At 43.7% G+C, this 17,240-nt stretch overlaps 1 protein-coding gene across 8 annotated transcripts in view; it reads left to right on the top strand.

The window, feature by feature from the left end:
• The window catches only part of NMT2 (N-myristoyltransferase 2), a 63,459-nt gene that overhangs the window by 17,363 nt on the left and 28,856 nt on the right, over positions 1–17,240 (top strand). For 5 of the 8 annotated variants that reach the window (XM_057298826.2, XM_057298823.2, XM_057298825.1 and 2 more), the window contains exons 2-3: positions 10,349–10,484; positions 16,432–16,576. In XM_057298826.2, the coding sequence (XP_057154809.1) occupies positions 10,349–10,484; positions 16,432–16,576 (281 nt within the window). Of the gene's footprint in view, positions 1–10,348; positions 10,485–10,876; positions 10,920–16,431; positions 16,577–17,240 lie in introns of all 8 variants that reach the window. The other 3 variants (XM_063607279.1, XM_055092439.2, XM_034930036.3) reach the window with 1 other exon arrangement.

The raw sequence follows: 17,240 nt of genomic DNA, 5'->3' as shown, positions 1-17,240 counted from the left end.
AGGAGGAGGCTGGCCAGGTACTGTGGCTCACACCTACAATCCTAGCACTTTGGAGGGCCGAGGCGGGCAGATCACCTGAGGTCGGGAGTTCAAGACCAGCCTGACCAACATGGAGAAACCCCGTCTCTACTAAAAATACAAAATTAGCCAGCATGGTGGCGCATGCCTGTAATCCCAGCTACTTGGGAGGCTGAGGCAGGAGAATTGCCTAAACCCAGGAGGCGGAGATTGCAGTGAGCCGAGATTGCACCATTGCACTCCAGCCTGGGCAGCAAGAGTGAAACTCCGTCTCAAAAAAAAAAAAAAAAGGAGGAAGCTAATGAGATAGAATATACATTTCCACATTTCAAATATGGTACAGGTTTAGGAGAACCAAAAACTTGGAGCAACCCAATATGTAAGAAGAGGGACTAGTTAGTAAACTAGACCAGAAGCTAGCGAAGAGGGACCAGTTAACAAACTGGACTAGAAGCTAGCAAAGGGGATCATCAAGATTCCTCTCTTCCAGCCACGCTTGTATTGATTCCCGGGCGTATTGTTCAGCCATTGTCTAGAGCTAGGCATCCTCTGCTGCTAACAGCCGTGTAAATATTTAAATTATTGGCTAGTCTCACAGTCACCTTTGTCCAAAGCTGTAGCCTCAATAGCTGTAGCCACCTGCCTGCTTGATGGATCTTCGATGATGATCTTTGTCCCTCACTGGCCATACACTTTTGGGACGGCTCTGAGCTCTGAGCCTTCTAGGGCTTGTCCATGACTTACTGCTTTGCACAGAGACGATGTTGCTTTGTAGATACTTTCTACACCAATCCCAAGAGGAGAAGGGGCACACTAAGTATGGGTTGAAGCTACCAGACCCATGATGGAGCTGAAATCCTACTTTAGATGAGGCCATAGTGCAGCCAGATGATGACAGCTGGAAGGTTGTCTTCCTGCTCTGGACTCTGCATTACACTTGGGAAAAAAAGGAGTGAAGAAACTCATACTGGAATTACACAAATGAACCACTGACAAAAACAAACTCATTTGTGTGACTTCTTCAAACCCTGAACTGCAGGTGAAATCCATTATCGAATTTGATGGTCACATGATCAACTTAGGTAAGATGGGTGCCCCTGATCCAGGATGAGGACCAACTTTGGCCAGTACACCCTGATAACCTGAGTTAACCTTAGCTAACTTCCCCAACGGTGGGTGTGAATTCTCTTCCAGCAGCAGGTAGTGTGATGAACCTTTGGGTTACCTTTGTTTTTTATCAACTGTACCAAAACCTCTTATTTTTTTCCTAGTAGTGTTATTCCTTCTAGTGAAGTGTTTTGGGATTCCAACCAGAACACCAGGGCATGTGCACACACGTAGCACAAAGATCTATTACAATTCCATAAAATAGGTGAATAAAAAATGTCCAAAGATCACAATTAGGCAGTTTACAAAAGACCTAAAAATTGCTGGTAATTATCTGAAAAGATGGTCAACCCAAGGAAGTACATAAATGAGAGACAACGTAGGGTAGTAATTATGTGGATTTTGGAGCCAGGCTGTCTGGATTCAAGTCGTGATTCTGCCATTATTAACCATGTGACCTTCAGCAAATTACTTAAGCTCTCTCTATTTCAGTTTCCTCATCTATAAAACGGGAATAATAATAATAATAATTACACATGTTACCTCCGAGTGTGACAGTTTACAAAGTTGATATCTGTAGGGTGCTTGGTACAGTGCCTGACACATAGTAAGTGTTGCAAAGTGTTGCCTGCTGTGGTGATGATTATGATGGTGATGGTGATGATGGTGATGATGGTGGTGATGTTGGTGATGATGGTGGTGATGGTGGTGATGATGGTGATGATGGTGGTGATAATGGTGGTGATGATGGTGATGATGATGGTGGTGATGATGGTGGTGATGATGATGGTGATGATGGCGGTGATGGTGGTGATGATGATGATGATGATGGTGGTGATGATGATGGTAATGGTGGTGATGATGATGGTGATGATGGTGGTGATGATGGTGATGATGGTGATGATGGTGGTGATCATGGTGATGATGATGGTGATGATGGTGATGATGGTGGTGATCATGGTGGTGATCATGGTGGTGATCATGGTGGTGATCATGATGGTGATGGTGGTGATGATGATGGTGGTGATGATGATGGTGATGGTGGTGATGGCAGTGGTGGTGGTGATTATGGTGATGGTGACGATGATGGGGTAGTGATGGTGGTGATGATAATGGTGATGGTGGTGATGGCAGTGGTGGTGGTGATTATGGTGATGGTGACGATGATGGGGTAGTGATGGTGGTGATGATGGTGATGATGATGGTGGCAGTGATGGTGATGGCGATGGTTGTGGCGATGGTAGTGGTGATGACAGTGATGATAATGGTGATGATGGTGATGATGGTGGTGATGATGTGATGGTGGTGATGATGATGATGATGGTGGTGATGATGTGATGGTGGTGGTGATGGTGATGGTGATGATGGTGGCAGTGATGGTGGTGATGGCGATGGTAGTGGCAATGGTGATGATGATGGTGATGATGGTGATGATGATAATGGTGATGATGGTGGTGATGATGATGTGATGGTGGTGATGATGGTGATGGTGATGATGGTGGCAGTGATGGTCGTGATGGCAATGGTAGTGGCGATGGTGATGATGACAGTGGCAATGATGGTAGTAATGATATGATGGTGATGATGGTGGTGATGATGGTGGCAGTGATGGTGGTGATGGCGGCAGTGATGGTGGTGATGGCAATCAATGGTAGTGGCGATGGTGGTGATGATGATAATGGTGACGATGTTAGTAATGATATGGTGATGGTGATGATGGTGGTGGTGGTGGCGGTGGTGGTGGCAGCAGCAATGCCAGACTGCTTTACAAAGTGGTTGTTTCAGTTTACATTTTACCAACAGCATGTGAGTGTTCCCTTTCCTCACGTTCTTCTGATATTCTTAGATTTTAAAATGTTTGCCAAATCAATGGGTGAAATTGAGCATGTTTTCTTAAGCTTATTGGTTGTTAAGGCTGCCTCTTTCGTGAAGTGCTTATTCATATTGTCAGCCCATTCTTCTGTCAGTCTTCTGTCTTTTTCTTAATTTTTTTTATTGATTTCTCATTCACCTAGCAAATATTGAGGATCTTTTATATGTCGGACACTATTTTCGGTGCTAGGAATACAATGGAAAACACTGTTTTATGGATCTTATGTTCTAGTTAGAGAGAGACAATACAGTTCCAGCTAGCAATAAATTATATTTAAAAACTAAAGCAGTACAATCATAATAATAGCTGGCTTGTACCGAATGATTTCTGTGTGCCAGCTACTATACTAAATTCTTAGATGTATGAATTCATTTTATCCTCACATTTTTTCTAATACTATTTATTTATTTGAGACAGGGTCTCACTCTGTTGCCCAGGCTGACTGTAGTGGCACAATCACGGCTCACTGCAGCCTCAAACTCCTGGGCTCAAGTGATCCTCCCACCTCAGCTTCCTGAGTAGCTGGGACCAGAGGCACACACACACCAACTTGCCCAGCTAATTTTTTATTTTTTGTAAAGACTAGGTTTTGGTATGTTGCTCAGGCTGGTCTCGAACTCCTGGACTCAAGCAGCCCTCCTGCCTTGTCCTCCGTCCCAAAGTGCTGGGATTACAGACATGAGCCACCACACCTGGCCTAATACTGTTTTTTGAAAACATCATCCTTTTACAGCTACAGAAACTGGAGCACAGAGAGGTTAAGTAATAAACTCAAAGTCACACAGCTGAGAACTTGTGGAGTCAGGATTCAAAGCCAGGTAGTCAAACTCTACTTAATGCCTGCAGTCCTGGCCAGAATATAATGTTGTCTTTCTATACCATCCTAGAGATAAAATGTGAAAGAGAAAAGACCTTTGTATATATTCTGGCTGGTAATACTTTCTCATTTGTGTTACAAATGTCTAACCTTATTCTGTAACATAAAAATGTTTTTATAATCACTTTACCATGAAATGTTTAACTTTGGTGTACTCAAAAGTTATTATCTCTTATGGTTTGTACTTTTGAGTCCTCGTTTGAGTAATTATTTCCTTCACGGACATTATGAAGTTATCATTTAATTCTTTCACTTACTCATTTGACAGATGTTTACTTGAGTATCTACTAAATGCCAGACACTGTTCTAGGCACTAGAAACATGTGGAGTAAATGGACATCACCGCCTTCACTTTTAAGGTTTTGTTTTCCAAGTTTGGGTCTTTCACCCATTTGGAATTTGTTTTTTTTTTCATGTTGTGGGATGCAGCAAACTAATTTTATATTTCTGCATATAGGAATTCAGTTTTTCTCATGCTATGTATTAAAAATTTTTTTTTCACTACTGATTTATGATGTGATCTTTATTATATATCAAGTTTCTTTACTATCATGGGTTGTTACTGATATGTCTGTTGCATTTCATGGACCTGTTTATCTGTTCTTCAGTTCCGTTGTAGTTTAATAATGTTTTCCTTACAAAGGTATTGTGATTATTATACACTAGTTCAAAAATGCATGAAAATACGAACGAGAAGATTACAATCAGCTATATTCCCACCATTTTCCATGCAGGAACTTGGAAATTCAGGGGGGAAATATTTGTAAAATAATTAGTCTCAAACCACTAATGTTTCTTCTATTTCACAGTAGAGAGGAGCTAAGTTATCCCTCCGGTGGTACCTGATAAAATTTAAAATTACTTTTTATCCTTGGAATTCACATACCAAAAATTGAGCTCCTTTGATGTCACTCTTTTTTTTTTTTTTTTTTTTTTTGAGAGCGAGAGGATCTTTCACTGTTGCCCAGCTGGAATGGAGTGGTGCAAACATAGCTTACTGCAACCTTGACCTCCTGGGCTCAGGTGATCCTCCCACCCCAGCCTCCCAGGTAGCTGGGACTACAGGCACATGTCACCACATCTGGCTAATTTTAATTTTTTTGTAGAGATGGGGGTCTTCCTGTGTTGATCAGCCTGGTCTTGAACTCCTGGGATCAAGCAATCCTCCCTCTTTGGCCTCCCAAAGTGCTGGGATTACAGGCGTGAGCCGCTGCACCCAGCCTGATGTCACTCTTAAGATTGATGTGTTAGTTGTATGAGACTGGGCTGCTGTAATCAACAGACCCTAACATGGGATTGAACAACACAGTGGAAGTTCCCTTCTCATTCACGGACCAGCCCTAGGCACATGTTCTGATGATGGTGAGGGAGTTCTCCTTCATTCTGTCATCCAGGGTCGAGGCTGCGCCATCGTGTGGCTCTGCCATCCTTGGGGGTCTCACCTATGTCTGCATCCAGACAGCACAAAGGACAGGAAGGACATGGAGAAGCCACCCATAGGGGTTTCTGGGCAGCAGGAAGTGACACACATCACTTCCGCTGGCTGGAACTCAGTCAGTGGCCACACCTGGCTACAAGGCAGCTGGCAAGTGCTGTCCAGCTGTGAGTCCAGAGAGAGAAACGATGGGTTTTGTGGATGTCATCCTGGACCACCTGTAAAGCGTTTACATGGCTCTGTGACATTGGCCCTCCCATTAAGTCTTGTCTGTAGTTTCCATGAATACTTCTTTGAAGAGATTTGCTGGATGTGCTCATTAAATTTTTGCCATTTCCATGGCTGAGAAGGAATGTGTTCGTTTCTACTTGAGGTCTGAACGTGCCACTGATTCTCTCTGGATGCAAGCTGAAGTGTGCGGGCTTTCAGAGGTGGCAAAACTGAGAGCCTTTTCTTTGTGGACCTTTCAAGTGAAACCCTGGGGAAGAGGGAGGTGGGACTTGTGTTCTTGAAGACCGAGGAATCTTTTTAAAGGGCCACATGATATGCAGGGCTGAATTTCCATGACTTGGTAATCAGCCTTGAGTACTGGGAGTCTGAATTAGTCTTTCTTCATTGGATTTCCAGGGAGAGTCTTCTCTTGGGCATGGATTTGCCTTCAGTATCTGGAAGCCCGCTTAGCACCTCTCCCACCCAGGCACGGGGGCATCTCTTTCTGTCATGCGTCTCCCTCCAGAGTACCTGGAGTCCTGTGGGACGCAGACCCCTGGCTAAGCAGCCACAGCTGACTCCTGATCTGCTCTGGCCATAACATCATCCTGTCACCCCCAGGGACAGGAGCGTCACCTGTCAACACTTCCGTTTCATTTGATATAATTCACATACCATACCATTCACTCATTTAAAGCGTACCATTCAGGCCGGACTTGGTGGCTCACACCTCTAATCCCAGCACTTTGGGAGGCTGAGGCGGGTGGATCACTTGAGGTCAGGAGTTTGAGACTGTCCTGGCCAACGTAGCGAAACCCCGTCTTTACTAAAAATATAAAAATTAGCTGGACGTGATGGCACGTGCCTGTAATCCCAGATACTTGGGAGGCTGAGGCAGGAGAATCACTTGAACACAGGGGGCAGAGGTTGCAGTGAGCTAAGATGGCACCACTGCACTCCAGCCTGGGCGACAAAGTGAGACTCTGTCTCAAAAACTAAAAACCAAAAATAAATAAAGTATACCATTCAGCAGCTTTTAGCTTATTCAGAGTTGTGCACCCATCAGTACAATCAATTTTAGAACATTTCCATCACTCCCAAAATAAACCCACATCCCTTAATCATGCCCAAGCCCTCCATCTTCCCAGCCCCTGACCACCACTAATCTAGTTCTGTTTCTGTGGATTTGCTTGTCAGGACGTTTTATAGACATGGAATTATACAATACATGGTCCTTGGCAACTGGTGTCTTTCACTTAGTGTAGCGTTTTCAAGATGCAGCCATTCATGTTGCTGTTTTTATCGACTCTTTGTTTTTTTTATTGCTGAATAATCCATCCTATAGATGGACCACATTTCCTGTCTCCATTCATAAGAGGATGGTCATTTGGGTTGTTTCCAGTTTTTGGCTGTTATGAATGATGCTGCTATGAGTATTTGTGAACAAGTTCCTGTGTGGACATAAGTTTTCATTTCTCTTGGTTATGTACTTACGAGTGTAATGGCTAGGGTATACAGGGAATCTGTGTTTAGTGTTTTGAGGAACTGTCAGCTGTTTTTCAAAGCAGCTGCCCCATTTTACATTCCCATCAACAGTGTATGAGGGTTCCAGCGTCTCTCCATCCTCCCCAGCACTGGCTCTTTCTTTTTTTTTCTGAGACGGAGTCTCGCTCTGTCGCCCAGGCTGGAGTGCAGTGGTGCAATCTCCACTCACTGCAAGCTCCGCTTCCCGGGTTCACGCCATTCTCCTGCCTCAGCCTCCCGAGTAGCTGGGACTACAGGCGCCCGCCACCACTCTCAGCAAATTTTTTGTATTTTTAGTAGAGACGCAGTTTCACCATGTTAGTCAGGATGGTCTCGATCTCCTGATCTCATGATCTACCCGCCTCAGCCTCCCAAAGTGCTGGGATTACAGGCGTGAGCCACTGCACCTGGCCTGGCTTTTTCTTTTTGATTATAATTATCCTCATGGGTATCAAGCGGTGCACTGGTCAGCTCTTATTCTCAAAGTCTCGTTTCCTTCATGGCCTCAGGAAATGGAAAAGTAGCTCTTCCTCACTGAAGGGCTGGGAAGCTCTGCCTCTCATCATTGTATAAATGCTATCAGATATGTCTGGGAGTTTGGAGGCTGGGATGACCAACTTAGTGCCCATTTCTGTAGCTCCCTGTCAATTTAAAGTTGAGATAAAAGAGAGAAAAAGAAAAACTCTTGCTGAACTAGAGTAAACAAAAATGGTGACGCTTTCTCCATTATGCCAAAATAAGAATATAAATTTTAGCAACACCGTTTGGAAGAAAAAAAAGTTTTGATGTGTAGCATCGATTAACTCCCAAAATGGAGTTTTGGAAACCTCATTGAACAAGCATTGTAAGTTATAGAATAAGTGATATAAACTTACTTAAGGATTTTTTGGTGAAATAGTCTGGTATTTTAATTTTTTTAAATGTCTCCAGATCCCCTCAAGTTTCCATGAGTTTATCTGTTTTAGAGACTATTATTATTGTTGTTGTGTTGTTGTTGTAGTTGTTTTTGAGACAGGGTCTCACTCTGTTGCCCAGGCTGGAGTGCAGTGGCATGATCATGGCTCACTGCAGCCTCCCAGGCTCAAGTGATCCTCCCACCTCAGCCTCCCAAGTAGCTGGCACCACAGGTGCACACCACCATGCCCAGCTAATTTTTTATTTTTTATAGGGACAGGGTCTCACTATATTGCTCAGGCTGGTCTCAAGAGATCCTTCTAGGCTCAAGCGATCTTCCCGCCTTGGACCCCCAAAGTGCTGGGATTATAGGCGTGAGCCACCATGCCCGGCTGAGCAAATTACTAACTGACACTCAGGACAAATATATTTTCATCCAGTTGGATAGGCATCTACTTCAAAGCATCCTTCCCAGTCACTGCCTTTTATTCTGTATCTCTCTGTAACCAAGCTTCTTGGAAATTTGGAGATATTTTAAAGTGGAAGTATTATACAGAAAAGCTGTGAGGTCCCAGGCTCCTAGTGGTTTCTGGAAAGCCATAACCAGTAGCAGTTAGAATACATGGTAGAGGTGGGAGAGGGATAATCCCCTAGGTTGTGAAGTCACGGGCATGTCCACCATGATTTTGGTCCCTCCCACCCAGCCTGTGGCCCCAAGATAATGCTGAACACATAGTAAATGTTCAATAATTACTTGATAGTAAGTTGCAGTAGGCTCTAACATTGAGGTTGAAACAATGGTAGCTTTCAGAAGTATTTTATGGCCTGGGAATATGTGATGGCACCACCTCTAGAGCCAGACTTATCCACTCATTCATTCCACAAGCATTTGTATTAGTAGGTACTGGTATGAGGCATTGGAGACCTTAGGGACGCAATTATGAATAGACTTCTTAAGTAGCACATACAAATGCATACATAAATCACACTATAACAGTACAACGGATTCACCAATTCACAGGGTGCCAGCAATAGGAACATTGGGAGAGGAAAGCCTAAAATAGTCCTACTCCCAAACCAGAGAATATACAAAACCGAACGTATCTGCAGCATATTTCTAGCTCATGTACCTGGCTGTGATATGTTTGTTTAATCCCAATTGCTAGTCAGATATTGATGAGTGTCCTTGGCCACCAGGTGATTTTAAATATCAATATCATGATAGCACAAATTTGATTCTATTGATGAAAATAAACTGCTTGTTGTGAGGTGGCAAAGGCTTACTATTTTTAAACCACTAGGGTACCATTTGACAAAGTCTTAATGTATCTTCCAAAATAAGCACTGTTTTCTATTTTAGAATTGGAGTGGAAATATGAATCTATAGCTCAAGTGCTTAGTTCTTTTTTCTTTTTCTCCAGCTCTGTTGCCCAGGCCAGAGTACAGTGGCACAATCTTGGCTCACTGCAACCTCCGTCTCCCAGGCTGAAGCTATCCTTCCACCTCAGCCTCCTGAGTAGCTGGGACTACAAGTGCGTGCCACTGTACCTGGCTAATTTTTTTTTTTTTCCTTTTGGTAGAGGCTGGGTTTCCCCTTATTGCCCAGGCTGGTCTTGAACTCCTGGGCTCAAGCTATCCACCTGCCTCAGCCTCCCAAAGTGCTGGGATTACAGGCATGAGCCACTGTGCCCAACAGCGTGCTTAGTTCTTAAACAGTTTCTCTCACTATTGCACATGCCTTTCATATTTGGATGTCACAGAGGAATTATCCATTTTAAATGGAAAAGTTCATTACTTTAAAACATGAATAACCAGTGGAAAGAAAAGTTCCTTTATAACCTAGATGCTAGGTAACAAAACTAGCACTTTGTGTTTTGTTTGTGTTTGTTTGTGGCAGGGTCTCTCTCTGTAGTTAGACACTTAAAGCTTTTCATTGTTAGCCCCCCTAGTAACAATCTTTATCAGGGAACATTTCCTCCTCTGCAAAAAAGTGGTTTGTTTAGTTCTGTTGCTTCAAGATGAGTGTTCTGTACCCAAGAGATCTTGATAATGGAGTTTTTCATATCATGTATCTCTCCTCCCGAAAGCTGACTTAAACGTAGATTAGGAGAGTAGTGATAACCGTGGAAACTATTTTACTTCAGTTATAAAATGTGGTTTATCTCTGCAATCTTCCTGCTTCGTGACATCTAAGCACCTGCAGGATGACTGAGCGGGGACTGGTATTCTTCTGCCTTGCCTGTTATCGTCTTCACTCCACTACCTTTTATTCCTCACCTACATCCTGACACAGTTATTTTCTACTGCATGTAACATCTGTGTTTTTTGAAATGATTAATTGTATGCAATTCAATTTCATTTAATGATTTTTGTTTGTTGGTTGGTTTCACCATCTTTGCATTTCCTGCAGAAGTCCTGGAGGGTATTTGGGAGCCAAAAAGAAAAAGAAGAAACAGAAGAGAAAAAAGGAGAAACCAAATTCCGGAGGCACCAAGTCAGACTCGGCATCTGATTCCCAGGAGATTAAAATTCAGCAGCCTTCGAAAGTGAGAGCTCTGTTTTATTTTTTCCTCTGTGTGGTTTCTCGTGCGTGAGTGGGTTTACGCAGTTTAGCGCCCTGCTGCATCAGATGTGTAGGGACTTTGTTGTGACTGTGTGTTGAATGCCACTAGTAACTGGAAGCTCTTGACAGCCTCCTTAAAATGGACTTTGGCACCCAAATAACGAAGGGGTACACTGTGCTTTTGTGTGTGTGTGGATACCTGCTGTGTTTTTCCCTTTTCTCAGTGAATTTGTATTTAGATTGTCGTTCTAGAAGAAAGTCTCGATGTGAGCTTGTTAGGTTTTTTTGAAATTACACTTTAATATTTGATTACTTTTCGTTCAGAAGATATTCACATTGTAATTTTTCTGGGTGTCTGTCTAATTACCTGAATAGCACAACACCATCTGGCAGCAGATTTCAGCGGGAGCAGCCATGGGTAAGTCTCTCGTTGACTTTGAATCAAACCAGTTTGCAGCGGTTGTTCTTCATTCTAATGCCAAGGGTGGGAAATAGTTCCTGACATTCTCCTAGTTTAAACCAAACCAGAAGTTGTCCAGCTGGGCCCTGCGTTGGCAGATGCTGGCCAAGAAGAGGGTTGATTGTACTGCGTGGGTGTCTGGTGGCACAGATGGCAGCCATCCCTGTCTGTGGAGCCAACCCCCAGGCACCCTGTGTGCTGGGCCTCTGGGAAACACAAAGCCCTCTTGATGCAAGAAACTCACAGTGAAAAGGGTAGAACCATCCAGGCACGGTGGCTCACGCCTGTAGTCCCAGCACTTTGGGAGGCCGAGGTGGGAGGATCCATTGAGCCCAGGAGTTCAAGGCTGCAGTGAGTTATGATCACACCACTGCACTTCATCCTGGACAACAACGAGAGACCCTGGCTGAAAAAAAAAAAAAAAAAAGAAAAAGAAAAAAGAAAAGAAAGAAAAGGGGTAGAATTAGAAATATTACAAAATAGAGATGATTTTGATGATCGTACCTACAAATAAATTATTGTGAATAGGCCGGGCACGATGGCTCATGCCTGTAGTCCCAGCACTTTGGGAGGCCAAGGCAGGCGGATCCCTTGAGCCCAGGAGTTCAAGACCAGCCTGGGCAACATGGCGAAACCCTGTCTCTACTAAAAATACAAAAAGTTAGTTAGGCACGGTGGCATGCACCTGTAGTCCTAGCTACTTGGGAGGCTGAGGTGGGAGGATAGCTTGAGCCTGGGAGGTGGAGGTTGCAGTGAGCCAAGATCACGCCACTGCACTGCAGCCTGGCGACAGAGACCATGTCAATCAATCAATCAATCAATGTGAGTAGCATGTGGTATTGTGGAAACAGCTCAAGGGGTGATGTCTGAGACCTTGAGCTTGGTCTCTGCCCCCTTGCTCACTAGTTGTGTGCCTTTGCCTGGGTACTGCACTTCCTTCAGCCCAGTTCCTTCTCTTCTCTCTAACTCACAGTTCGATCTTGAGGTTCCAGTTGGAGCATTTTTATTCAAGAATTTTTACATCCTAAAACAGTGCATATATATATATATATATATATATGGTAGTTGTTACCATTCTACAAGCTTTGTGGATTTCCTTTTTTCTTATGCAGAGTTTCTGTTGTGTTCCATGAAGTGAGACTTGCAGGTAGTTTTGATGTTGTCACCTGTTTTACACAAAAGAGCCAGGAATCACTGAGAAGGAAAATTACTTGCCCCAATTTTTCCCTGACTGACTGCAGGGTGAGAAGAAAATGGAATCTTCTTCCCTAGCTTTTCAACTTGGTTCTCGGGTAATAAATATGCTACCCACTAGATACAGCTTTCCAAGGTAACTCATAGAGGATACCACCATAAGCTTGCAAAACACTCTTCCCATTTCTAAATGTCGCTTCATCAGATAAACTTGGCATCCCTGACCTGCAGCGTGGACATCTCCTGTTGCTTTCAGCATCACCATTTGTCTCTGCCCATCCCTTCCACCTCTAGTGACTGTGAGCCTTTCCCCTCTCTCTGGTCACTTATGAGAAACTAGAGCCAAGCCAGGCAGTGGCGAACTCTTGGCATTATATGGTAGGTGTATTGGTCAGGGACAGAACTAATGGGATGGATAGATAGATAGATAGATAGATAGATAGATAGATAGATAGATAGAGGGGAGTTTATTAAGTATTAATTCACATGATCGTAAGGTCCCACAATAGGCCATCTGCAGTCTGAGGAGCAAGGAGAGCCAGTCTGAGTTCCAAAACTGAAGAACTTGGACCCTGATGTTCGAGGGCAGGAAGCATCCAGCATGGGAGAAAGATGGAGGCTGGGAGGCTAGGCCAGTCTCTGTTTTCACATTTTTCTGCCTGCTTGTATCCTAGCTGCACTGGCAGCTGATTAGGTGGTGACCACCCAGATTAAGGGTGGGTCTGCATTTCCCAGCCCACTGACTCAAACGTTAATCTCCTTTGGCAACACCCTCACAGACACACCCAGGACCAATACTTTGTATCCTTCAATCCAATCAAGTTGACACTCAGTAGTAACCATCACAGTAGGGAATTTCTTTTCTTAATTTGGAGGAAGTCAGTATTGTCTTAAGATGGGCTTTTCTGTGCTGCATTTTTAAAATCTGGGGCTCTTTTCCTTTAAGCTTATGCCAACTCTAGATAGCATTGTAAATTACAGTAGACTGCATTGCAGAATATTCTGGTCTACATACAAGAACCAAAATAAAAATGATATTTGGATTCTTATAAACTTCTTAGTGTTATAAAACTTGGACATTTTTTCCAAGGTACTATTAAATTTGGAAAACAATGGGTAAAGAGTATAGTTGCTGGTTAGTATGCCACAGAAAGCATGTGTGGAAGAAAAAGAGAATATACCTGCCTCTTACGTAGGAGCGGAATCGTGGGAAGTTAATGTCGGGTAGATATTCATCTCACCTTGCCTGATGCACACTCATTCTTCCCAGGTAGTGCTACTATGGAAGGTGAATGGACAGGCATGAGAAATGATCATAGCTGAGTTTCCCTTACTGCTTTGTCCCTGTGGATTTGGAAATTGTGTTTATTTGAATCTACTTTCAGAAAGCATTTAAATAGAGCCGTATGTGGTTGTTCATGCCTGTAATCACCACATTTTGGGAGGCCAAGGCGGGCAGATCACTTGATGTCAGGAGTTCAAGACCAGGCTGGCCGACATGGTGAAACCCTGTCTCTACTAAAAATACAAAAATTAGCCAGGCGTGGTGGCACAAGCCTGTAATCCCAGCTACTCAGGAGACTGAGGCAGGAGAATCACTTGAACCCAGGAGGCGGAGGTCACAGTGAGCCATGATCATGCCACTGCATTCCAGCCTGGGCGACAGAGTGAGACTCTGCCTCAAAATGAAAAAAAAAAAAAAAAAAGAAGAAGAAGAAGAAAGAAAGCATTTAAATAGTGAACATTGGGATATCAATGTTTCGCAAAGGGACATTTCATGTAGAGAGTGCTGGTCAACCCATGAGCTAATTAGGTAGGGAATAAATCACTCTGAAGTCTTCTTCATGGAGTTGGTCATTTTGGTCATTGGGTCATGTGGAACAAAGATGCTGATTCATGTCTGTTGCAAAATAGTTTGAGTTTGATATATTACTGTTAGAAGATTTAACTCAGAAACCAGGAAAGAAATCAAGGAACAAAAAATTAAATCAAGAAAGAAAAAGTACCATGACAAATTCATTATAGTCATTGTAGTTCTATTTTTATAAGACTGGGCTCTACTTTGCCATTTTAAGCTAAACTGATGCACAGTTAAGCATTATTAGTTGAAATATGCTGTGATCTCAATTCCCATTTAAATTGTAAGGTCTTCTAATAGATGGTGTTGTTGGAGTTCAGATACACATGAATTTCATTTTGCTAAAAATTTGCTCCTTTTAATGTTGGGGACTTAAAAGACACCCAAGGAAAAGAAGTCATCCAAAGATATAATAATGAGAACCGGAAAAGTATTTTGTTAAATTTATATGTGTCATTAAGATAGGACCTTTATGATTTTGATGTTAAACAAATGTAAGATAAACAGCTTACAAAAACTGTGGCCATCTTGGATTGTGCTGTGAGACTTCCAAGCAGAGACAAAAAGACTTTCACCTGCCTCCAGCTGGACTTCAGAACTTTGTTTCCTTAGGGTTCTTGACAGTGTTTGTATGAAACAAACCCTGTTCTGTGCTGTGTAAGACGAGTAAGCTTCCCAGGTTAAAATTATTGCTCCACACCACAGATTTCAGATTCCAAGTGGAACAGAAGTCCAAAGTTGCTGTTTATAAACTTCTAAGGGTCGATTGTACCTTTCAATGGTGTCCACCCTGTGTTGACATACAGCAAAACCGAAGGGCTCTTGAAACTTCTAACCACTTTCTGAATTACAGCGAAGAATATTCTTTGCATGGTATCAAAGTTCTACAATGTCTCAGTAATTCTACATATTGAAAAAAGTAATTGATTTCCATATTCAGTCCTCTGCGCTGTCTTCTCATTTCAAGTAGTCTCATGTTCCATGTATTATTACGTTATTTGAGGAATTAAAAAAAAAAAAAAAGAACTAGGGAATCTCCAAGAGCTGGCGGGAATATTGGCTTTGAGAAAGGAACCTTAGAATTTAAACGTAATGTTTTACCTAAAAAGGAGTCCAGTTTCCAACACTTGGGCTGGGAACGACAGGCTATGGTTGCCCAGGATCTGAAGTACAGAGGAAATTGCTTGTCCTTCTGGTGGGAGAGTTTGTCTCTAGAGGATCAGGAGGATCAGGAGGGTCAGGAGAAGGGCAGGGTGTGGCCGGGAGGAAGGGGCATGGTTAGAGATTTCTTTTCTTGATCATTTTCATCCCAGTTCAGCACTGAGTTCAGATTTCCCTTCCTTCCTTCCTTCCTTCCTTCCTTCCTTCCATCTGTCCTTCCTTCCTCCTTTCCTCCCTCCCTCCCTCCTCCCCCTCTGTCCCTCTCCTTCCTCCTTCCTCCCTCTCCCTCTCCCTCTCTGTCTCTCTCCCCCCTACCTTCCTTCCTTCCTCCCTTGCTCCCTCCCTCCTTTTTTCTTTTCTTTTCTTTCTCTCTCTCTCTCTCCCTTTCTCTCTCTCCTTCTCTCTCTCCCTCCTTTCCCTTCCCTTCCCTTCCCTTTCCCTTCCCTTCCTTTCCCTTTCCTGACAGAGTCTCGCTCTTGTCACCCAGGCTGGAGTGCAATGGTGCGATCTCAGCTCACTGCAACCTCCACCTCCCAGGTTCAAGCGATTCTCCCTCCTCAGCCTCCCGAGTAGCTGGGATTACCTGCCATCATGCCTGGCTAATTTTTGTATTGTTGTAAAGACAAGGTTTCACCGTGTTGGCCAGGCTGGTCTCTTAACTCCTGACCTCACGTGATCTGCCCGCCTCGGCCTCCCAAAGTGCTGGGATTATAGGCGTGAGACACCACTGCCGATCCTCTCTCTTTCTTTATCTCTCTCTTTCTCTTTCTTTGTTTTCTCTCTCTCTCTTCCTTCCCTCCCCTCCCCTTCCCTTCCCTTCTCTGCTGTGTTTCCATTCTAGAAGTTCTTTCCCTCATCCCCTCGTTGCTCCTGCAGAGCATTTACTCTGACAGTGCCCCCAAGGCTCGTGGCTGCCTGGCTGCTGGATGACAGTAATGCATGCATTGCACGTCTCCCCCAGAGGAGTAATGCCGGGGACCATTTGTAGATGGATGGGAAACTGAAGCAAAGCGTGCTTCACTTTAGATTCCCCAAACTGCCAGAGCCCCAATAAAACTAGACAACTGTTGTTACCTTTAACAGAGGGTTTGCTTCTATTTTCATGTGTAACACACAAGCCCATGGCCTTGACTGGGCTTGGAGGAGGATTGTTAGTGTTTAGGTGTTGTAGTCTCTGAGGCAGATGCACGTGCGTCTGCTCAAGTTTAACATCAGCAGCCGCTCTCTCATATTCTGTGTCTGTCTTTGCTGTCGTAGAATCCCAGTGTTCCAATGCAGAAGTTGCAGGATATCCAGAGAGCAATGGAGCTGCTATCCGCATGCCAGGGCCCAGCCAGGAACATTGACGAGGCTGCAAAGCACAGATACCAGTTTTGGGACACACAACCGGTACCGAAACTAGGTAAGTTTTTCTGCTTTTCTCTTTTTTTCCCCAGAAACAAAGCTGGATGAACAACAACAACAACAACAACAACAAAAAACACAAAGAGTGTTAACTTCACATGTATCATTTATTTCATACCACAGATTGGAAATCTATGCAAGAGTAATATTTTTCTTCTGAAAATATAAATATTAGATAGTGACATTGGCTTTCGATAACCATTATTTTAGTCCAATTTCTATCCCAATAAAAACATCCAGTTTCCCCACACTTGAAACATTACTAGTATTATTATTATTTTTGAGATAGGGTCTCACTCTATCACCCAGGCTGGAGTGCAGTGGCATGATCATAGCTCACTGCAGCCTCCACCTCCTGGGCTCAAGTGATCCATCCTCCCATGTCAGCCTCCCATGTATCTGGGACCACAAGTGCACACCACCACACCTGGCTAATTTTTGTATTTTTTTGTAGAGATGCTGTTTCAGTATGTTGCTTGGGCTGGTCTCGAACCCCCCGGGCTCAAGTGATCCACTTGCCTTGGCCTCCCAAAGTGCTGGGGTTACAGGTGTGAGCCACAGCACCTAGCCCATTAGAGTATTAAAAATGTATATAAGGTTCTGTGATGGAAGGACCAGGCCCTGAAGGTCCCTCATGGAGCAGGTGTCTGTTGAGTGTCTGT

This window comes from Pan paniscus, chromosome 8, assembly GCF_029289425.2.
Source record: "Pan paniscus chromosome 8, NHGRI_mPanPan1-v2.0_pri, whole genome shotgun sequence".
In the NCBI taxonomy this organism is placed as follows: Eukaryota; Metazoa; Chordata; class Mammalia; order Primates; family Hominidae; genus Pan; species Pan paniscus.
Note: the sequence above shows the minus strand (reverse complement) of the source record. Positions and strands in the feature narration are given on the sequence as shown.